The sequence below is a fragment of the Rhincodon typus genome, chromosome 10 (assembly GCF_021869965.1).
Source record: "Rhincodon typus isolate 14 chromosome 10, sRhiTyp1.1, whole genome shotgun sequence".
Lineage (NCBI taxonomy): Eukaryota > Metazoa > Chordata > Chondrichthyes > Orectolobiformes > Rhincodontidae > Rhincodon > Rhincodon typus.
The window spans coordinates 54,474,798-54,499,519 of record NC_063341.1 but is presented as its reverse complement, the minus strand read 5'-3'; the positions used below and the strand labels follow the sequence as shown (position 1 = coordinate 54,499,519).

The following is a 24,722-nucleotide window of genomic DNA, read 5'->3' as shown; positions in this document are numbered from 1 at the left end:
TGGAGAATCTGAGATAACAAGGTGTACAGCTGGATGAACACAGCAGGCCAAGCAGCAGAGGAGCAGGAAGGCTGACGTTTTGGGCCTAGACCCTTCTTCAGAAATTGTTTTCGCCACTTTCTAAGTTCAAAGTTCAATTCTTGACTGCAACGCACAGTTCCAAATCAAAATGAATAGAACAAAAGGTAAAGTAGTGATGGTGTCAACAATAAAGAATGGAGGACAATGGCAAAAGAAGTCAGCCACACGCAACAACAGTCAAAGCGAGGGCCTTGTTGCCTGATTCAAACATTTTTTTTAAAGAAGGCAATTGAGGGCTTCAGATAATAAAAGGAGGACCAAAGACTCAGCCCACAGCATTACCACTACACACATCATCTATGAGGTGTTTAGAAGAGCAATTGGTAATTCCGGTACCAGAGACAGAATTATACACAGAGATGTGGCAGGCATTTTGGGGAAGACTCCATCCAAGTTGTATAAAATAGTATAGACATGAGACTAATGCCTTTATATTGTAACATTACCTATATCACCTGAATTTATTGTGGATACAAGGGTTGTAAATGAATTGTACTGTTTATTTGGATATTGCTAAGTCTCAAAATGACAGGAAGGCAGGATTGTAGCAATGCAGGTTAACAACTATATATTTATTTGAGTTATATTCTAACAATTTTTGTGATTGTATCACCACCTAGTAAAGAAGTACAGATTGTTTGTCATTTAAAAACATGCCATAAAACATGAAAGAAGCTTCATCTAATTGAGGAATTTCAGAGGTAATTGAGCAAGATTAATTCATTCAAGGGACAGTGCAAATAGTTTTTCATTTTTGCCTATTTACCTCCATGCATTCTTAAAAACTGTGGTTCCAACAGCAAGGTAACAGAGCGTTATCAGTGGTAACCTCACAGATTCAACTAACTCCATTCATTCACTGAGAATGTTTGCAATCCTTTATTAAGCATTCTTACCCAAATGGGTGCTTTTCTTAAAACAGTTCTTAGTTTAGTTGCTTCTACAGTTCAAAATCGTGCCACCTGATTTTAAGTACTGCAGATTTCACTCTGCAACCAGACACCAGGGATGACATGGGTCTACCATCCGGTTACCATCTTTATACAACTGTAACATTCTGCTCCCCAGCTGACTGAGTTCAAATCATCTGTTGGTACATTAGCATGCACTTTAACCAATAATTTCTTTCCAATTCCCACTCAATTTGCAATATCCATCACCAATGTTTTGCCATTGTAAAATAAACATACAACAGGTGGTAGTTTCCAACAATTCTCCCTCAAGAAAGAACAAACTAAACCCATTATACAGCTGATCATCATATTTTTCATCTCTTATATGGCTGGTATTTATTTGTGGAACAAAATGTGTCAAGTGTTACATGAACAATAATTTGATTAGTTATTTTAGGTTTCCTTACAAATTCTTCTTACATAAGATGATATTAATGCATGGGGCAACGGGAACAAAACATAGAAGCATTATTAACTATACTTTGGGGCTGACTTCTCTAAAACATACGACAGAAATCACAATCTTGCTAGTTTGATTCCTTAGAATTATATGAAGATGGATTCAATGTTCTGACACACATTTTTAATAATTGTACGAATAAAGTTAAATTACCAAGTAATTCCTTCTCTGGACCGCTGAGTGACAGTAGCGTTTTGATAAGCCGCAGATGTCCTGCGAGCAGAACGTTATCTGACTCACTAGTCTCTGATTCAGCAGTCCATGTGGGTTCAAAGTTGTCAAGCCAGTTAACCTCATCTTCTAACATGGCTGCAGGGCTAATTTGAAGCTGTTCCATCTCCGAAGCTAAAAAGGAAGTAGGTGGTTAATTTCAATATTAATGACTGCTGAAAATCAGACATATCTGCTGTTAATTTGAGACTGCATAGCACTATTGTTTCCATGATATGTGCTTTAAACTTAACACAGACAGATGTACAATAAATATCCTCCCTCTCCAATCCATACAACACTCCTAAGTTTTTTCTAGGAATTTTAAACCCATTCCAAAGTGGTGCAAATTCAAGTCACAAGCTGTTCTCAATTCCAATGTAAACTGGCAACCTCAAGAAGTCAAAAAAAAATCTTGTGAAAGAAACAGAAAATTGACAATAAGTAGAGTTAAAATACACTGGATAGAAGGCAAAGCAGTACTTGGGTCAAAACTTGTGTTATCCCTGACTAAACTAGGTCAAATGCTGTTGTAGAGACAGTGCATCCATTCCATTACTCAGCATTACATCTTGTGTAGGCAGGTCTGGATCAGATAGCAATAGCCAATGCAAAGCTATACCTTTCTAACAATTTAATGATCACTTTTGCTTATGGTTTTACCTTATCTCAAATGAAGAAGCATAATTTAATTCTGGCTGAAACTGATATGAATTGACAAACTATCACTTAACAAGCAAAACACATTAAAGTTAAATGTGTAAAGTAACAAGGATAATAAAAAGTGTTAATGATAACGATTTTTAACTTGGGAAACAAGTATAAAATTTGCTGACATAAGGAGAGATGGACAAAATTTACTGGGAAAAATAGTTAGTGAATAGAACAACAGATCAGGAGTGGGAAATCATTATAACATAAGAGATAGGAGTAAGCCAGTAAACCTCTCAAGCCAGTCCTGTCGTTGAACAAGATCATGACTGATCTGTCCCAGGCCTTAACGTCTCTTTCATAGCAAGCCCTCAAATCCTCAATATTTCAAAAAAATCTACTTCCTTTTCAAATATTCTCAGCGATCCAGTCTCCATACCTTCTGGGATAGATAATTCCAGACATTCACTGCCCTCACAGAAGTAATTACTCTGCATCTCAGTTTTAAATGAATGCCCCTCGGTCACAATCACCCCATTAGTGGAAACATTTCCTTAGAATCTGATGATTCAATAAGATCACCTCTCATTCTTCTAAACTCTAATGAACAAACAGCCAACCTGTTTAGCCGCTCTTATTAAGTCAACCCCTTCATTCCAGGAATAAGGTTATTGCATCTCTTTTAAACTGCCTCCAATGTCAACATATCCCTTATTAAATTCGGGGACCAAAGCTAAACACAGTGCTCCAGTGCAGTATCAATAACACTTCGTATAATTGTAACAAAACTTCCCTGTTTTCAAACTCCAACTCCTTAGCAATAAAAGTCACAATTAGATTTGCTTTCTTAATTATTTACTAATTACTAATTTTCAGATAAAGAAAAGTTTCAATACAAATCAGATATATTCCTATATAACAAAACTAAGTGTAAAGACTAAAACTCCACAGTTAAAGTATACAAGCAAACTGTAGCCTAAATGAAAAATAAAGGGCCATTAAGATGTCTCACAGGAAATATATCTGGTCATGTCGAATGAGGATTTCTAGTAAAATGGGTAGAAATTTGGCTGACAGGCCAGAAAGAGGTCAAATGACAAATTTGTACAAAGTAATCATCGGTCACAATTAAAGCACAATAATTGTGAAATTCTGGCATTCCATTACAGACTAGGTATTAAAACCACGCAGAGTATATAATGCAGATCCCAGACTATCAGGCAAGCAGCTACGGTTATGAAAAGAGATCTGAGATACTATTACTTCCACTGGAAAAGAAAATACTGAGATATCCCATTGAGGATTTAAAATTGTGAAGGCAATTGGTAGGGAACAGAGAAGGCTATTTCTCCAGGTGGGGAGTCAAAGACAAGGGTCATCAACTTAAAATAGCAACAAGAGCAAGAAGAGGGGCTAGGATAAATTCTCCTGTGTAAAGAACTCTTAGAACGCAATGATTGACCACAGGGTGCTGTTGAGGCAAAACAAATTCATCGTTTTTGAGAAATGTAGGATTATCTGACTAAGATGACACAGAGCATTACAGACAGCTCAGTGTAGCGGAAATTAATGGTAGATTGATTCCGAAAGGTACCAGCATGGTATGAATGTAGCAAATGATGAAATGTTTGCAGCAAAAATTCGGAAATTAAATTTCAATGATATTACACAGGGCAGCATGGTGGCTGAATGGTTACCACTGCTGCCTCACAGTGCCAGGGACCCGGGTTCGATTCCACACTCAGGCGACCGTCTGTGTGGAGTTTGCAGGTTCTCCCCATGTCTGTGTGGGTTTCCTCCGGGTGCTCTGGTTTCCTCCCACAGTCCAAAGATGCGCGGTTTAGGTGAATTGGCCATGCTATATCGCCCGTAGTGCCCAGGGGTGTGTACGTGAGATGGGTTAGCTATGGGAACTGTAGGGTTACAGGGAAAGGGTAGGGAGAAGGGTCTGGGTGGGATGCTCTTCAGAGGGGTGGTGTGGACTTGTTGGGCTGAATGGCCTGTTTCCATACTGTAGGGATTCTATGAAGTACATTTAATATTGCCTTAAAGTTGGTTAGGTTAAATGCCACCAAAATACTACAAATAAAAACAGAAAACAGAGAAACTCAGCAGTCTGGTAGCATCTGTGGGGAGCAGATCAGAATTAACATCACGACTAATGAAGAAGTATCTTATCAGAGTCAAAACATTAACAGTTCCTCCCTCCCAACATGCTGCTAGATCTGCAGAGCTTCTCCAGCACTTTGTTTTATTTCCGTTTTCCAGCATTTGCTTTTATTGTAGTTATGATACTATAGTACAATATAGAATGCAATATTCCTCTCACATCTTAACTCTGGATTAGGTAATTGCCTTGTAATTACATTGCTTGTTTTGATTGTGCTGTGACTCTTAATGTACCTCCCAAGTTCCTAATGAGCAAAAGCAGTCATAGAGAGTGACATTTATTTGGACTAAAATTTAAATGTAATTCAATGATTAGAAACTACCAAAAATTCGGGTTATATTGGAAATTTATCAAATGCACAGCTTGGACAAACTGAAGAAAGAACGTGCTGATCACTTACATTTAATCTATAAATCAATCCTTCATACTCACATGTTAAGTCATCCAACAATTGGCACCTCAAGCCAAAATATTCAGTACACTGAGACAAAAGCCTTCAAAAACAAACAAGGACAATTATTTTCAAATGAAACATGGTTTTTTTGAACAGAAATGTAAGTCTTATTTATACTTTGGTCCGAGGATTTTGCAGGTCTTAACCATTCAACAGTAGTCAGTATCTCAGTGACTTTGTCATCTATTTAGATAGTTTCTCTAAGAGGAATATTTGAGCAGCAGAGTTCAAGAAACTGACAAGGTTAGAATTATAATTATTAGGTCCATCTCCAAACACCAGCTCACATTTATCCTAATGCTACAATTCTTCAACAACAATAAAAAGAAACAGGTCTTCAGACAGTTTTTGATCAAATCAGGCCCGTATTTTAGGACTTCAGATTTTTTTTTTAACCTACTGAAAACCTACCTTTGGTTGACCCCACGCATGATGCTCGTTGGGGACCACAATGGTAGTTGTGTTGTCAATATGACATGCAGAAGGAACTGATTAGGTTTCTGTATTTCTGGGTTTGTTGAGGTATCTGTTTGGCTCAGTGTGTACAACTGATCCCAGGCAACTCTTCTTATCTGTGAAGATATGAAATAATCGACAAACAAGTACACAGAAGTAGGAGCCACAGTGGGTCACACAGCCTATCAAGCCACTTCTGCTATTCAACAATATCACAGCTCAATTTCTACATTAACTCAGCTTTCCCTCCCTATCCCCATAGTTCATTTTCCTAGTGACCAAAATCTATCAATCCATGTTTCAAATGTATCAACTGAACATCCCCAGCCTAGGAGTAGAGAATTTCCAACATTCATGATTCCTAAGTGAAGGAACCTCTGAACTTGGCTCTAAATGGCTGACCCCCTACTTTGAAGTAATGACCTCTAGTCACTGACTCACCAAAGTGTATCTCACAACCTTTCAATGACATTACTTCGCATTCTCCTAAATTATATAAAATATTGGCTTGTTTTACTCAATTTCACTTCACAGGTCAGTGCTTTCATTTCCAAAATTGTTCTAATGCAACCCCACTAATGCAGTTTTATCCTTTCTTCATTAAGGAGGCAAAAACCATACAATGTTCCATATATGGTCTCACCAAAACCCTTTGTAATTTTAGTAAAACTTCCTTAACCTTACATTGTAAGCTGGCTCCTATAAAGGCTAACACAAGCCTTCCTAACGCATTTGCTCAACCTGCATGTTAATATTCTAATTTAAGCACAGGTCACCAAATTCGTTTAATCTCATTATTTGTTAGTTTCTCGATTTCTGATTAATATTCTGAGTGTTGATTATTCCTACCAACAACTTTACATATGTTAATGGTCAAACTGGGCCACGGTCTCCAGATTACTTGCTCAGTGATACTAAACCAACACCAACCTTGCTCCCTCGATCTTGGGTGACAACATTCTGTGTGGCATCATTCCCCATCATCAACTGGCCTATACCTCTTTAAAACCTCTGTGTTCTCATCACATCTGCTTTCCTACCTATCTTTGTACTATCAGCAAAACGTAATGTAATAAAGTATCTAAGCCATTGGCACAAACTAAAATAGCTGCGGCCCCAGCATGGATTTGTGTTGCATCCTGCTATCCTGTAAATGTCCAATTTATTTCTACACTTTTCTGTCCATCAACCAATCTGCAATCCACACTGTTAATACTCCAAATCTCATGAGCTATTATCTTTTTAATATCTTCTTTCAATGGGATGTGGGCATTGCTGGAAGGCCTTTGCTGCATATCCCTAACTTTCTTTGAGCTGTGTGGCTTACTAGGATATTTCAAAGGGCAATCAAGAGTCATGCATACAGCAGATTTCCTTCTCTAAAGGGCACGAGTGATGTTATCTTTAAATGAAAATTGATGATGGCTTCACAGTCAGTATTAGTGAGATCACCTTTCAGTTACAGATTTGATAAACTGAATTTAAATTTCACCAGCTGACGTGGGTGAGATTTGAACCTACGTCCTCAGAATTAGCCTTCAGACTCTGGCTTACTAGTCCAGTGATACTATCACACTACACCAGCCTCACTCCCTTGCTCCCTGAATCTTGCATGACAACAATCTGTGCAGTACCCTGTTGAATGCCTTCTGATAATTAAAATAAATTACATTCACTGGGTTTCTTTCCTGTTGGTTAAACTGTCAACAAATAAGTAGATTTATCAATTTCCTTTTCAAAAATGGCGTTGACACAGCCTATTCATTATGGTTTGCAAAATGCCTCATTACTAGGTACTTAATAATTGATTGCAGCATTTCCTTACTATGGATATCAGTGTAACTGCCTACTTCCAATCTGTTCTATGTGCCCTTTTGACAGACATAAAACATCTGCTAAACATCTTTGCCATTTTCTTATTTCCCATGATAATTTTTATTACTTTCATTCTAAAGGATCCATGTTTACTTTCAATACTTCCAAAAAGGTCATACGTAATTTTCAGGAGGATCCATTCATTCAAAATATTGATTCAAAATTGTTGGAATCTTCACATTTACAGCTGAGTTTGTGAAGACAAGTGGGCACTTTTCTGGATTTGCTTGACTTGTTATTTCATCCAGAGTCGCTATTGCTAAACATTCAAATTCACAATAGTAATCACTCACTCAACAGCACGTTAATTCAGCTTCCCCTATGGAAAGGGACTTTTAATTACAGATCTGATTTTTGATCTCTTAATTGCTCCACATTATCCCAATAATGTACAGCTTGCTAGAGCTCCCAGAGAAACTTGGTGCAAATCGGATTTTTGTACGCATTTTCTATTTCCCTTACCTCAGCACTTGGGGATCCAAGTAGTATGTCAATGATGAAATCACTCACACAAGGAAGAACATAAAAAGAACCTAAGACAAAAGAGCAAACCATGGTTTAAATGAACTTCCAGTCTACTGTTGTCATTGAAAACCACCAGATATTAATCTCTTTGAACACAGATGTTAGCACAGATATTTCTCAGCTCAGGTTTTTAAAATGCTTTTGGTTTCTTCAAGTCTCTATTCTCTAAGTTCTAAACTACCCTGTCAAGTTCTGAAGAAGGGTCACTGGACCCAAAATATTAACTGTGCTTTCTCTCCACAGATGCTGCCAGACCTGCTGAATTTTTCCAGCAATTTTTGATTTTGTTTCTGATTTCCAGCATCTGCAATTCTTTGGGGGTTTTTCCTCTCAAGTTTCTAGACTTATTTTACGTTTTAATTACAGCTTAGGTCATGCAGTTCCTTTAATCTGTCGTCTATATTTCCCATTACATCATTAAATGTGAAGACAGTGACATGATGGTTACTTTAAAATTGAATTTCCTCAACTTTATGTGTAATTCCTTTTTCCAAAAGCCATTTGGTATCAAAATATATTATATTTATTCTGCTTCTCTTTTTCTTTGGCCTTGTCTACCAGCAGCAATTCTCTTCTTCATCTCAGCTGCTTCACTTAACAGAACACAAGTGCTTCTTAGAACAAGACCCCAATTTTTAAGCACAGTTACACATAAGTTGTATTTAAGGGAATTTGGTGAAATCAATCCTAAAGCAAAGAGTGAAGTTGAAATGGTGATTTAACAAAGGAGTTTTTCTACTCTATTCACTAAGTTTTAAAATAAAACAAGTATAAAAATTAACGAGGCAGAAATGTATCACCAAAGGATACCTTCTTGAACCTTCCTGCAAACGGAAATCTACAAGTAGCTCTCTGGTTACATTTTATTTTGAACATGGTGATAAGCTTTCACAGAGGAAATATTTTTATAAATGCATTCGATTTTTTGCATTCTATGCGATTTACTTATAAAATAAGACAAACTGGTGTGTTGCCACGTACGTGTATTATGAAAGACAAATGTCGCTTTAAAGTGGATCCATCTCTCAAATATAACAGAAAAATAGGAAATAGGAGCAGGAATAGGTCAACCAGCTCTGTGAATCTACTTTGTCAATCAACTAGATCATAGCAGCTCTTCTCTCTTAATGGCATTTTCCCACACTATTTCCATATCCTTGATATCTTTAAAATCTATAAATCTACTGATTGCTCTCTTGAACATACTCAATGACCGAGCTGCCCAATTCCTCTAAGATAGAGGACTCCAGAGAATCGCCACCCCATGCAGGAAGAAATTCCTCCTCATCTCAGTCCTTAACATTCTATCTCATTATCTGAGACTGCATCCCTTGCTTCTAGACACCCAACCAATCTTTTCTGGGGAAATACCCCTTCTGCATCTCCCGTGCAAGAGTTTAGTGTTATTTTGCTTCAAATAGATAATCCGTCCTGTGAAAGACATTACCAAGTTGCTGGCACCGGAGCTGTAAACATGTCACTAGGAGCGATAAGGCCTCTCGAGCAATGAGTGTATCTTTGGTGGAGACTGAGTGTTGCTTCACACATATGCCTGCATGTAGTGTAGTTGATTCACCTTCACTTCCTGAACTGCAAGTGCTGCCTGTAAAAGTTAAAACATGTATGTCATTTGGCTTGCATGAAATTTCCCCCCATCTTGCATTAGAAAAATTTGACAGTATATTTGATACTTCGCCAAAAAAAGCTGCTTCACATACCCATCATGCTATGGTAACAATTTCTATGAAATTTATTAGATAACAGAGAAGCAGTCTATGAAAATTCATGAAAACAATTAAATAAAACCAGTAATGCTAAATATCAGATTTACTGTCTCACACCAGTTGTTTCAAATGCACAATTATAGAGCCAAGTTTCATCATAACAGGCCAAAGAGTTGGACAGGACGCATTCAAACACAGTAATTCAATAAATGATTTTCTATGTTGTGAGAAAAAGTGACAGGTAGTGAGAGTACAGGTCCCAGAGTGAAAAGAAGCAAATCTGGGGGATAACCCTAGATGACCAGAACAACACGAGTAAACAGCAACTTAAATTAATTCCTGATCCTCATGTCCAGCAATGATATTTCACATGAAGGCCATGGAAGAATACGCCAAATGGTTGAAAGAGGTTCTGAGAACTGTGAAACATCATCTATTTGATGTTTTTGACAGGTTGGGAGACATATCTGAAGGTAAATAGATAATTTATGCTACTTGCCGTGGTATCTCATTTGAAAAGAACTTGTCGATAGTTACACTCCAATCTTCAAATCAAAGCAGACAAATAAAGATTACCTATGCAAGGAAACGTTTCCAGGGCACACTGGAATTCCTCACCTGAACTGCTGAGCCTATTTCGGATACCAACAGAAAACAGAGAATTGGTACTCTCTCTAATTGGCTGACAGCTCCCCACCAGGTCAAGACGTCCAGCAGCTGCTGCCCATGTCAGCCTCATGAAACAGGCCACTGTTGAGGTGAAATCATTCACATCCATTGTCTGCAACATAAAGTTACACATGTTCACATTAAATAAAAACACACAACTCTAACACTTGATGGACAAATAGCTGGCATACTACACCTCAGAAGGTGAATGTGTGAACTCAGGTTGTAACACAAGTGGAGCTGCTACCCAATGATTCCAGTGATGTGGGGATGATGGTGCTGGAATGGGGTAGACAAAGTCAGAAGTCACACTATACCAGGTTTATCTAAAATCACAAGCTTTTGGAGCGCTGCTCTTCATCACCCGATGAAGAAGCAGCGCTCCAAAAGCTTGCGATTTTAATAAAACCTGTTGGACTATGATCTGGTGTTGTGTGACTTCTGACAATGGTTCCTGTAACAACTTATTCAAACAACTAACATTAGATTCTTCAAAAGAAGCTGATAAATCTCAAGATTAATTTGTCCCTTTTCTTCTACCATGATAGGATTGTCATAATCATTTTCATCTCTTTCCTTAGGGGTATCTGTTTATTAACATATAGGGGTATTTGAAGAAAGCCAAAAACCTTCATCCAACTTTATAACTGAGGGGCTTTGGAAGGGCAAGTATAATCTCATGTCAAATGCCAAGGGAAAAACTTTCAATAATATTTTTACACTGATAATTTCCATTGTTCCTTTTTATGGCTTCACCATTAAGAATATTTGTACAAACTGGCCCCACCATCACAAAATTCCAAGTCTGGCCTTGGTGGTGTTGCACTCAACATTCTTGCAAAATGAAGTCGTGCAACTCAATGGCATTATTTTAATATTTATGTCTGGAATAGCAGTTTCTCAGATTGCAGATAGTAAACAAACTTTTACAAAAAAGAGTAGCATGTGACAAGACTGCCACCTTACCATTAAAACAAGCTGCACTTGCAAAATACCTGAACGTTAATGCACAAATACCTATGTTACAGAGGTCGCAGAAAACAGGAGCAAAATGGTACAGAAGCTCCTAGAAATAGCAGGTCTGATCAATCAACTCAGAATCTGAAGCAATCAAACTCAGAACAGCGTGTAACATTAGACAAGATTCAAAGAGATCTTGATCAATTGGGTCAATGGGCTGAGGAGTGGCAGATGAAGTTTAATTTGGATAAATGTGGGGTTTTGCATTTTGGTAAAACAAACAAGAGTAGGACTTATACAATTAATGGTAGGGCCCTGGTTTGTAGAACAGAGAGACTTAGGGGTTCAGGTACATAATTCTTGCCTTCATTGCACAGACCATTGAGTATTAGACTTGGAATGTCATATTCAGGTTGTACCGGATGTTGGTGAGGCCTCTTCTGGAGTAGTGTGCGCAGTTCTGGCTGCCTTGTTATAGGAAGGATATTATTAAACTGGAGAGTTCAGAAAAGATTTACCAGGATGTGAGTTATACAGGGATTGAGTTATAAAACAGGCTGGATAGGCTGGGACTTTTTCCACTGGAGGTAAGGAGGTTGAGGGGCAACCTTATAGAAGTTTATAAAATCATGAGGGGCATAGATAAGGTGAATAGCAAAGGTCTTTTCCCTAAGGTGGGTGAGTTCAAAACTAGGGGATATATTTTTAAGCTGAGAGGAAAAGAATTTAAAAAGACGGGGAGGCAATTTTAGTGTGTGCGACAAGCTGCCAGAGGAAGTGGTGAATACAGGTACAGTTACAATGTTTAAATGACATTTGGATACGTACATGAATAGGAAAGGTTTGAAGGTACATGGGCCAAGCGCAGGTAGGTGGGACAGTTTAGTTTGGGAACATGGTCTGCGCGGGCTGGTTGGACCGAATGGTCTGTTTCCATGTTGCATGACTCTCTGACTTTATGTCAAAGATGAAAGGAATGGAAATTTCTGTCGCAAAGAAAGAATCATTTACTTGGAACATAAATGAAAAAAAAAAAATTGAGTAGCTCAATCTGAAAGTTAAAAAAAAGGCAAGAAAACTAGATGAACCAGCACATGGCAAAAAAAGAAGAGCCAGAATCCTGGAAACAATGCTGTTGGTGCTCATTGTTGGTATCGTCATCCACAGGGAGGTAGGAAGAAATTTCAGGGTTGGTGTATCTCTGTAAGGTAGAAGATGGTATGCCAAACAATAACAGCACCATCCTTGTCAGCAGTTATAGTTTTACTCACTTGTATTGCCACTCTGGCAGCAGGTATAATCTCCTCAATTCTGATAGATGACCGATCTGATGTCACACTCATCTGCCTCATTGTTGACTTTTCTTGACTGCCACACATAGATAATTGTCGACTACTCTGTCGACTGACATTGCGAAATGGGCGAGAGGACAATGCTTCCATTCCATCCTTCAGGAAATCGTCATCTAAAGTAGAAGGCATAGTTTGGCCTACTAACAGAAACCTAGGGCAGAAAACACATGGCACAACAATAGTATACAGAGTCCCAAGATTTTTAATAACTTCAAAACGTTTCTCTTTATCAGTTCCACTAAAAAGCAAGAAATCAAGTTTAACAAATTATTTTGAGGAGATAATTATTTAACAACATGATTGGATTTTGAGCGTGAATATGTCTAAATCTGACCTTTGTTCCATTATTAAAGTTTCATTTTTGCAGTAAATTTAGTCCTTTTTTGTGTCACATTCTCCTATTCCTCAATATTTTAAACTTAGGTCTCCCAATACCTCCTTACTCAAGCTTGCTGAAACCTGCAGCATTTGAGCGACTGCTCCTTTCTGAACTTGTAAAACAGTCATGCTCTTATACCAACTGAATTTTATCCCTCCTTTTTGGAGACCAAATCACCCCAAACAGAAATTTACATCTTGATAATGTTGCTGAAATATTAAACCTTGCAATATCGGAACAGAGGCAGCCCATTTAATCCCTTCAGAGATAGTAGGAACTGCCGATGCTGGGAGAATCTGAGATAACAAGGTGAAGAGCTGGATGAACACAGCAGGCCAAGCAGCATCAGAGCAGCAGGAAAGCTGACGTTTCGGGTCTGGACCCTTCTTCAGAAATGGGGGAGGGGAAGGGGATTCTGAAATAGATAGAGGGGGAGGCGGATGGAAGATGGATAAAGGAGCAGATAGGTGGAGAGGAGACAGAGCCAGTAAAGGCGAGTGTAGTGGGGAGTTAGGGTGGGGATAGGTCAGTCCAGGGAGGACGGACAGGTCAAGGAGGCGGGATGAGGTTGGTAGGTAGGAGGTGGGGGTGGGGCTTGAGGTGGGAGGAGTGGTTAGGTGGGAGGAAGGACGGACAGGTTAGGGAGGCGGGGACGAGCTGGGCTGGTATTGGGATGCAGTTGGGGGAGGGGAGATTTTGAAGCTTGTGAAGTCCACATTGGTATCATTGGTCTGCAGGGTTCCCAAGCGAAATATGAGATGCTGTTCCAGCAACCATCGGGTGGCATCGTTGTGGCACTGGAGGAGGCCCAGGATGGACATGTCATCCAAGGAGTGGGAGAGGCAGTTGAAATGGTTCGAGACTGGGAGGTGCAGTCGTTTGTCGCGAACTGAGCGTAGGTGTTCCACAAAATGGTCTCCAAGCCTCCGCTTGGTTTCCCCGATGTACAGGAGGCCACATCGGGAACAGCGGATACAGTATACCACATTAGCAGATGTGCGGGTGAACATCTGCTTGATGTGGAAGGTCTTCTTGGGGCCTGGGATGGGGCTGAGGGGGGAGGCGTAGGGGCAGGTGTAGCACTTCCTGCGGTTGCAGGGAAAAGTGCCAGGGGTGGTGAGGCTGGTGGGGCTAGTGGGGAGTGTGGAGCGGACAAGGGAGTCATGGAGAGAGTGGCCCCTCCAGAAGGCAGATAAGGGTGGGGAGGGAAAAATTTCTTTGGTAGTGGGATCAGATTGCAGGTGGTGGAATTGCTTCACTAACACCTTCCACTCCAACCTTAAGTTCACATGGACCATCTCCGATACCTCTTTCTCCTTCCTGGACCTCTCTGTTTCCATCTCTGGCAACCACCTAGAAACCAATATCCATTTCAAGCCTAATGACTCCCACAGCTACCTAGAATACGCCTCCTCCCACCCACCTTCCTGCAAAAATGCCATCCTCTGTTCCCAATTCCTTCACCTCCGCCGCATCTGCTCCTGAGATGAGGCATTCCACTCCCGGACATACCAGATGTCCTCGTTTTTCAAGGACCGCAACTTCCTCGCAAATGCGAGGTGATGCATTTTGGAAGATCCAATTCAAAAGCAAACTACATGGTAAATGGAAAAGCCCTGGGGAAAACTGATGCACAGAGAGATCTGGGTGTTCACGTCCATTGCACCCTGAAGGCGGCAACGCGGGTCGATAGAGCGGTCAAGAAGGCATACGGCATGCTTTCATTCATCGGATGGGATATTGAGTACAAGAGTTGGCAGGTCTTGTTACAGTTGTATAGGACTTTGGTTCGACCACATTTGGAATACTGCGTACAGTTCTGGTCGCCACATTACCAAAAGGATGTGGATGCTTTGGAGAAGGTGCAGAGGTGGTTTACCAGGATGTTGCCTGGTATGAAGGGCGCTAGCTATGAAGAGAGGTTGAGTAGATTAGGATTATTTACATTAGAAAGACGGAGGTTGAGGGGTGACCTGATTGAGGTCTACAAAATCATGAGAGGTCGAGACAGGGTGGATAGCAAGAAACTTTTTCCCAGAGTGGGGGACTCAATGACTAGGGGTCACGATTTGAAGGTGAGAGGGGAAAAGTTTAAGGGAGATATGCGTGGAAAGTTCTTTACACAGAGGGTGGTGGGTGCCTGGAACGCATTGCCAGCAGAGGTGGTAGAGGCGGGCACGATAGCGTCATTTAAGATGTATCTAGACAGATACATGAATGGACAGGGAGCAGAGGGATACAGATCCTCGGAAAATAGGTGACAGGTTTAGATAGAGGATCTGGATCGGCGCAGGCTTGGAGGGGCGAAGGGCCTGTTCCTGTGCTGTAATTTTCTTTGTTCTTTGTTCCCGTCCAAAGTGGTCGAGAACGGCCTCGACCGTGTCTCTCATATTTCCTGCAACTCATCCCTCACACCCCCTCCCCTCAACAACCACCAAAACAGAATCCCCCTTCGTCCTCACATACCACCCCACAAACCTCTGGATCCAACGCACCATCCTTCACCACTTCCACCATCTGCAATCTGACCCCACTACCAAAGACATTTTTCCCTCCCCACCATTATCTGCCTTCCGGAGGGACCACTCTCTCCGTGACTCCCTTGTCCGCTCCACACTCCCCACCAGCCCCACCACTTGTCCCTGCAACCGCAGGAAGTGCCAGACCTGCCCTTACGCTCCCCCCTCTCAGCCCCATCCCAGGCCCCAAGAAGACCTTCCACATCAAGCAGATGTTCACCTGCACATCTGCTAATGTGGTATACTGTATCCACTGCTCCCGACGTGGCCTCCTCTACATCGGGGAAACCAAGCGGAGGCTTGGAGACCGCTTTGTGGAACACCTACGCTCGGCTCGCGACAAACGACTGCACCTCCCAGTCGCGAACCACTTCAATTCCCCCTCCCACTCCTTGGACGACATGTCCATCCTGGGCCTCCTCCAGTGCCACAATGATGCCACCCGAAGGTTGCAGGAACAGCACCTCATATTTCGCTTGGGAACTCTGCAGCCCAATGATATCAATGTGGACTTCACAAGCTTCAAAATCTCCCCTCCCCCAACTGCATCCCAACACCAGCCCAGCTCGTCCCCGCCTTCCTAACCTGTCCATCCTTCCTCCCACCTATCCACTCATCCCACCTCAAGCCCCATCCCCACCTCCTACCTACCAGTCTCATCCCGCCTCCTTGACCAGTCCGTCCTCCCTGGACTGACCTATCCCCACCCTAACTCCCCACCACTCACCTTTACTGGCTCCATCCCCACCTCTTTGACCTGCCTGTCTCCTCTCCACCTATCTGCTCCTTTATCCATCTTCCATCCGCCTCCCCCCGCTCTCTATTTATTTCAGAATACCCTTCCCCTCCCCCATTTCTGAAGGGTCCAGATCCGAAACATCAGCTTTCCTGCTCCGTTCATCCAGCTCTACACCTTGTTATCCCATTTAATCCCTTGACTTGTTCTGTATTCTATTAATTCACTGCTGATCTATGCCATTTATCCAGCTTTTCTGAGCCCTTGAGGTTCTAAAAACATCTATAACAATGTTAATGTTATATAAACCTACATCCAAGCCGTTGAGGGGCACGAGTTCCAGATTCCAACCACCCAATTAGGAAACTGCAGTTAATAATCCACAACCCTGTTAGAGCAAACTGAGATATTAAATTTCTAGGTCAGCAGATTGCACAATTATAAATCTTGAACAACTAGTTGTATTTACATGACAAACTGCTGAACAGGATAACAGCTATCTTCAGTAACAAAGAAAGCGGGACAAGAATCCACCTGGTCATTTGAAAATGTGGAGAATTAATTGAGGATAATATAAACATCAACATCAACAAAAAAGCCAAGCTACATGGTACAACTCTTTTTGGAGAATGAAAATCAATCACTTCCAGAATAACTTCAACCATTTCAAAGGCTGAGTTGTACGCTTATCTTCCTTGTACATTTACCAGATTCTGAGTCAAATGAAAATAAATTCCACTCTCAGGACATGGGCATCTCTGCAAAACAGAGCTATTCTTGCCCATTTCTAGATGCCCAGCAAAGGTGACTGCCTTTATACAAATGGGAAATTTGCTTGGACAGATCAGTGAACAGTTATGGCTAAACTATTTTCAAGTGGAAGAAAGTTTTGTTCCCTAAAGAACATGACTAAACAAACCTTATAACTGTTTCATGGTCACTCTTACTGGCACTGACTTTTATCAAGACCTGTTAGTAAAAGAATTTTAAATTCAAATGATCAAACTGCCGTAGAATTTGAACTCACTTTCGCTGGATTAGTCCAGTAATAAGGATCACTACACTTGTCAAATTGCCTGACAATAAAAAAATTTGACTCGTGATCAAGTCAATGATTTTCATCACACACTTAACACTTCAAAGTAGATATTTTCGGCCACAAAATTAAATGCTACAATAAAATGACTTAATTAAAGGTAATGAATTATGAAAATATTGGAATTTATGGATAAGTTCTCAACTGTACTTTTAAGCATTGGTGTCAAAACACTGTTGATTTAAATGACCAGAACAGCTTTATCTCCAACACAGCAACTAAGTAGTCATACAACACAGAAACTGACCCTTTGGTTCAACTCATCTGTGCCGACCAGACATCCCAATCTGACCTAGTCCCATTTGCCAGCATTTGGCCCACATCCCTCTAAACCCTTCCTATTCATATACCTATCCAGATGCCTTTTAAATGTTGTAATTGGGCCCCTCTCCATCACTTCCTCTGGTAGCTCATTCCATACACCCACCATTTTCTGCGTGAAAAAGTTACTCCTCAGGATCTTTATAAATCTTTCCCCTCTCATCTTAAAGCTATGCCCTCGTGTTTTGGACTCCCCCCACCACCCTAGGAAGACGACCTTGGCTATTCACTACAACAATGCCCATCATGATTTTACAAACCTCTATAAGGTCACCTCTTAGTCTCTGTCGCTACGGGGAAAAAAGCCCCAGCCTATTCAGCCTCTCTTATTGCTCAAATCCTTCAATCCCAGCAACATTCTTGTAAATCTTCTCTGTGATCTCTCAAGTTTAACAACATCCTTCCTATAGAAGGCGACCAGAATTGTATGCAGTATTCTAACAGGGGCCTCACCAATGTCCTGTACAAACGCAACATGACATCTAAATAATTAAACAATTTTCTGCCTTTCCCCTTTCAAAGGTTTTGCCTCTTCACTGGACTAAGCTTCTGGGCTCCAGACTGTGGTATGTCATTCAAACAGCCATACTTTATGGATGAGCCTGAGTAGAGTACAGTGATCTTATTTGTCTGTGTTAAGTTCCATATCTGAGCATGATCTTATTCTTGGCTAATGTTGCTACTCACCTTCTCAAAAATCATTGGGCAAGCCTACTTGACTATGGAGATGATTGTTTATTGCTGAATGATACAACATGTGGGGTCTCACCTTGCAAGCTGTAGGCAGATTGAATAAACTCCTTGCCTTGTCTCATAGTCCACCTCAGATGGAATGGAATCTCTCTGCATAACATTCACCACCAAACTGGAATATAAAAAGTGAAAAGGTGTATAGCTTTCTAAGGAACATGTCAGCTGTATTTCCTTTGGCTAATAAGCACCAACATACACACCAAGGATTTCACAGCCATATTGAGCAGCAGTACTTCGAACGTGTTTTCCACTATGGAGTGATTCTAACCCTGAACATCCCAGATGTCCTCCCACTTCAACAACTGTAACATGCCCCTTCCGGTGATCGAAAATGCCCTCAACCACATCTCTTGCGTTTTCCATGCTACTGCCCTCACACACCCTCCCCCAACAAAAATAAAGACAGAATTCCCCTGGTCCTCACATACTACTGCAACAACCTCGGCATTCAGTGCATCAATCTCCACCACCTACAAATCTGATCCCACAACCAAAGATATATTTCCCCCCCCACCCCTATATGCCTTTCATAGGGACCACTCTCTCTGCGACTCCCTCATTGGCTCCACACTCCCCACTAACCCCACCAGCCCTAGCACCTTTCCCTGCAACCGCAGGAAGTGCTACACCTGCCCCTACACCTCCAATAAAGGCCCAAAACAAACCTTCCATATCAGACATCCGTCAACGTGGTATACGGTATCCGCTGTTCCTGATGTGGCCTCCTCTACATCGGTGAGACCAAGCGGAGGCTCAGACTGTTTTGTAGAGCAACTGTACTCTGTTCGTGACAAACGACAATACCTTCTGGTCGCCAACCACTTTAACGCTCCCTCCCACTCCCTGGGTGTCGTGTCCATCCTGGGCCTCCTCCAGTGTCACAATGACACCACCCACAACCTGGAGGAGCAACACCCCATATTCTGCCTTGGCAGCCTACAACCCAATGGCGTAAACATGGAATTAACCAGTTTTAAAATCTCCCCAACCCCGGCCTCATCCCATATCCAACCCTCCCTCTCATCCCTGCCTCCTTTACCTGACACAACCTGTCCATCTTCTCTCCCACCTATCCGCTCCACCACCTCACTGACCAATCCCCACCACTCCCTGCTTGCACTCACCTATCACCATCCCACCTACCTTCCCCAGCCCCACCCCTCCTCTCTATTTATTTCGGAGCTCCCTTCCCCCCTCCGCATTTCTGAAAAGGGTTCCGACACAAAACGTCAACTTTCCTGCTTCTCCGATGCTGCCTGGCCTGCTGTGTTCCTCCAGCTTCACACGGTGTTGTCTCTAACATAAATGTTTTTTTTAAACATTGAGATTGTGGTAATTCACAGAATAATCAAAATTACAAAGAGCACAGAATACAGATGTGCTTTTTTTTAATGTTTTGGTGTCACTATCCCATAAGACTTCTTTTTTGTTTTGTTTTGATAAAAGGGTATTTCCTAAAGGTATTCAAAGTAGCCTATGAATTTAAAACCTGCATTCTTATTAATATTATGCATGCAGCACTAAGTATATGACTTAGTTGCAGTATGTAGTACTCGAGATTACAATGGATGGCATAATTTTCTCATGCCTCTCAATGCAAGAACATAAAAATCAGGATTAATCTAGACCATGTTAAGCTTAAAGTTGTATTACAAGATTTACTTGTAAGTTAGCATACTGGATAATATATAAAATGCTAAATTCAAGGCAAAATATCTATCAAGAACTATATACCAATATACCAAGCAGTATCTCATAGGTTTCAAATCCTATATAGCATACAGATATAACATAGACAGCACATCACAGTTGACAGCTAACACCCCTATCCTCGCAGGGATTCTGCAGTCCTGCCTACACCATAACCGTAACTCAGACATGCATTAACCAACCTTAACTATACAAAGAAAGAATACAAGAAATGCATAAAGGTAGAATACAATTAATGTACCTTACAAATCCCTGACTCTTTTTTTGTTTTCTCGTAGAATACAATTTATTTATTTCATGTAAGTTATTACACGCTATTATTTGGATGGCAAAGCAACAGATAGCATATAGAGCCAAGGCAGAAACACAGGGTAGAGCAAAAAGACAAAATTTTCAGAAAGTAACAGGGAATTAGAGAAAAGGAAGAAGCTGGAGCAAGAAGGCTGAAGTCAACAAAGATTAATAGAATGTAAAAAGAACCAGTGTTGCAAGTAAGAGACTAAGATTATTTAAGGAAGTTTCCATTGACAATTTTCATGTCAAAAAACATGTTACTGACGGCAGATCAGATGTAAAAATTGTGATGCAATGGTGGAAAAAGAGCTATCCTTAATGTGTTGAGTAAATGATAAATTCGACTGCCACATTTAAATGAGCCACCTGATCCCCAATGTTCTTCTTGAGAACAGTTATGCAGGATCATTAAAAAAAAATCTCTATTTTTATTCAATAAATGAGAACTTCTACAGTGATCTGTCATGAAATATTTAATGATTCAACAGGCAATGAAACTGCAGTCAATGAAAATGTGCAGTGGTACAGACGTTGCCTAGACACCGATGAAATATTCCACGTATGAGGTTGTTGACTTGCTCGTCGAGTTGGCTTGTTTTCGTTCAGGCGTTTCATCGCCATGCTAGGTAACATCATCAGTGAGGCCTCCGATGAAGCGATGTTGTTCTACTCCACGTGGAATTTATACTGTCAGGTCCGTTATGGTGTAGTGTCATTTCTGGTTTTATTCTGTATGGGTCAATCAACAAACACAGAATTGGACCTCATACACAAACCCATACAGAACAAAACCAGAAAAGACACTACTCACCATAACGGACCGGAAAGTATAAATTCCATGCGGAGTAGAACAACATCGCTTCGTCGGACGACTCACTCATGATGTTACCTAGCATGGTGATGAAATGTCTGAACAAGAACAAACCAGCTCGGCAAGCAAGTCAATAACCTCACCCACAACCTGAGCTACAAATCTTTGCTAAAACCTTAAATTTTCCATGTATTATCAAACATTGAGGAAATGTAAATGTAGATTTTGAAAGCAATACTGAGGATTCAAGAAAGATTAGTAGAAATTATATTGTAAAAATTGTAAACCTAATTAAACTAGAGTCAAGCCAAGTGAAGCAAAATGAACATAAGTTAATTGTGAAAATAAACATTTTTGTCAAATAATAGAGAATAATGCATGCAAATTTAGCTTGCTTGGATTCATATTTGTGGGATTTGTTAATTAACATAAGTGTTAAGAAGGCAATTATCTAAATTGTTCAATTAAATCCATTCAGTCCAAATTCCCAAAGGGTAAATGTCTTAGTTTGTTGCTTCATAAATACATCTTCTTTATCTTATTTTCCAAATATCTTGTTTTGAACTTCACAGAATTGTTAAAGGAGACTATTCAGTCATCGTGTCTACACCAGCTCTGCAAATGAGTATCATTACCTAGTGCCAATCTCCTATTTTTCCTATACTGTTGCACACTACTTCTATCCAAATTGTCATCTTATGCCCCAATGAACGCCTCAATTAACCTGCCTCCACCACATTTCCAGGCAGTGCGTTCCATACCCTAACTACCTGCTGTGAGTAGTTATATCCACAGATAGCTCAACCTGTAGCAAAAAAATTAAAATCAGTCTAGCATGTCAAAAATCCTTTCTAGAAATCATTTCTCACAGGATCAGTTGTGACAAAAATCATCAGGTTCACAGTCTTTAACAATCTCTACAGTAAATCTTATTAATTGTTAATGTTTTAAATTGTGAGCTATTAATCAGAATATTGAACAGTGTTTAGTATCAGACAACTTGTTATTTCCTACAAGTCTTCTGAGAAATTGAGTGCAGAATTGATACACTAAATAGTCTGCTCGGGCTTATGAAATGCAAATTTCATTTTCACTTCAACTGCAAAATATCAAAAAACAAACTTTCACTATTTTCTCAGTTGTCATGAGGGCAAAGCTGAAATAGTTTAAGACCATCTCCCAAAATGACAGAATGGTTGTTAGAAGCATTAATTATTTTAAGCAGTGTGCGTTGCTGAGTTTTTAAGGTGGCTGTACAGTGTCTAGCTCATTTCTTGTGCGCTGCTGTTATTATAAGCATTAATAGTTAGTACAATGCTACACAATTGGAAACATTTAGTTGTAAAAATCAAGTCATGCTCTGCATATCATAAGTAATGGAACTCCAAACTAGTCAGAAGTAGCTTTTGCCAGTCTGAAGTCAATGACACACACACAAATCAATTATAAAAGAACAACAGCAACCTATAAAATCCACAAACATAAAATACTGCAGATCCTGGCAATCTGAAATAAAACAAAGTGCTGAAGAAATTCAGCAGGTCTGGCAATCTTTAGAAAGAGAAAAGAATTAATATTTCAAGTCCAACATGATTTCTTCAGAAATGGAGGAAAAGTTAAAAATGTCACAAATTATGAGTCTGACTGTATTATAACACAATTACGTTCAGGGAAATCCGTTACCTTTGTGAGGTTGAAGACTTGCCTTTGTATACAATGACATTGCAATGGCTGAAAACATGATGAATATAAACCTTGCTGTGTCTCAGAATGGAATGCTTCTAAATGGAAACTGCCAGGAAGAATGCTCAATAACTGAAGTCAGTGTTTGAGGAACTGGACAGGTTAAGGGAAGATGTGGTCTACGATAACAGAAACCTGTAATGGCAAATTTCTGAAAAGGTATTTTCTGATGTTTTCAACATATTTGGATGGTAGTGTACTTATATGGGGTTGAAATAAATGGAGGGAGAATATATATTTTTGTGGTGATACATCAGAAAAGCGACAGAAAGTTTAGCATTTAACAAAATTGCTGAAGTTTATATCTGCCAATGGTTGACAGATCACCTTTAGTTTCCACAAGAAAAATTAACCATGAAGTCTTAAAACAGATTATTCAATCAGGGACAACAAGGTGCAGGGCTGGATGAAGGGTCTAGGCCCGAAACGTCAGCCTCTCTGCTCCTATGATGCTGCTTGGCCTGCTGTGTTCATCCAGCCCTGCACCTTGTTGTCTCGGATTCTCCAGCATCTGCAGTTCCTACTATCTCTTATTCAATCAGGGTCTGCCCTCCAAAATTCTGTGTCTTTTCACTTCTGGTTTCAATGACCAGCAATACACCTGATAGCAGATTCTAACCAAATTGGCTGAGTACAGCTTCACCTTCTAACAGAATTAGGAGACTAATTATGACCATGAATTCATTGTTAATTGTTGAAAAAAAAACCCATCTAGTTCACTAATGTCCTTTAGGGAAGGAAACAGCCATCCTTACCGGGTCTGGCCTCCATGTGACTCCAGATACACAGCAATGTGGTTGACTCTGAACTGCCCTCTGGGCAATAAATGCTGCCTAGCCGGTGATGCCCTCATCCCGTGAATGAATTTTTACAAATAACTTGTTATAAGTAGCATCGACATATTAAGTGAGGCATTCCTTTCTTCGTAAATTATTTAAATATAATATACTCCTGAAATATAAAGTCTTTGTGAGTGATTCAACCAATTACCAAAACATTTGGTATTATATGGAGAAAAAAACTATATCAAAGGGAGTCAAGCTTGTTCTATGGTGCTTGAATGGCAGGTGGAATGAAAATAACAACAGGAAAAGGCTGGATACAAAATAGTACACATGCATACCTCAAACCTCCTGCTTTGAGGAAGTTTTCACAGAAAGATTTAGCACAGTTTCTTGCCATTTCATCGTCTGATGTAGGCATCAGCTTGGAACTGAGAACCTGTACAAACAGCATAAAAATCCAAATCAATAGCAGGAACCAAATGACTTTCTACACCAACAGGCAAATGACACACATATATCTAATGAGTGGAATGGATAAAGCCTAGAATTTTGTCAAGAAAATGGTAACTTCACATTCTTGAGAAATGTAGGTGTTAAACAGAAGTCAACAACTGAACCATTTCCACACAAGTGTTGTACATTTCTGTAGCATGTGTTCTTAATTCCATAATTGAAAGAAACTGCCACATAAATTTATACCTTTCACAAACAAGCTCAAAATAGCAGACTAGAGGAAAATTGCATCAGATCCAGCTGACAATTTACCAAGGAAGATTGAGCCCATGAAAATTCAATTAATGCTCAACCTCAATGGATCTAGGATGCCACTGTGCCTATCCAATGGAGAGTCTCCAAGATTACCCTCACTGCTTAGGTGTTCACGAATGATCTTAACTTGACAATAGAACTGAAAGGCACCTTGGTGAAAAGTCCCACATTGGAAATTTAAACTGCAACGTCGAGTGATTTCGATTATCATAGTTTTTTCTTAAAATGTGCTTTGTTTTTGGAAAAATGCAAGCAAATTCTCTTTAG

General features: G+C 40.3%; 1 protein-coding gene across 2 annotated transcripts in view; it reads right to left on the bottom strand.

Moving 5' to 3' along the window:
• usp24 (ubiquitin specific peptidase 24) overlaps positions 1-24,722 on the bottom strand; it is a 229,715-nt gene that overhangs the window by 67,422 nt on the left and 137,571 nt on the right. For both annotated transcript variants that reach the window (XM_048602450.1, XM_048602451.1), the window contains exons 31-39: positions 24,026-24,123; positions 18,361-18,456; positions 12,460-12,691; positions 10,178-10,340; positions 9,283-9,438; positions 7,773-7,843; positions 5,391-5,551; positions 4,958-5,019; positions 1,648-1,839 (exon numbers count right to left, since the gene is read on the bottom strand). In XM_048602450.1, coding sequence (XP_048458407.1) covers positions 1,648-1,839; positions 4,958-5,019; positions 5,391-5,551; positions 7,773-7,843; positions 9,283-9,438; positions 10,178-10,340; positions 12,460-12,691; positions 18,361-18,456; positions 24,026-24,123 — 1,231 coding nt within the window. The remainder of the gene's footprint in view (positions 1-1,647; positions 1,840-4,957; positions 5,020-5,390; positions 5,552-7,772; positions 7,844-9,282; positions 9,439-10,177; positions 10,341-12,459; positions 12,692-18,360; positions 18,457-24,025; positions 24,124-24,722) is intronic.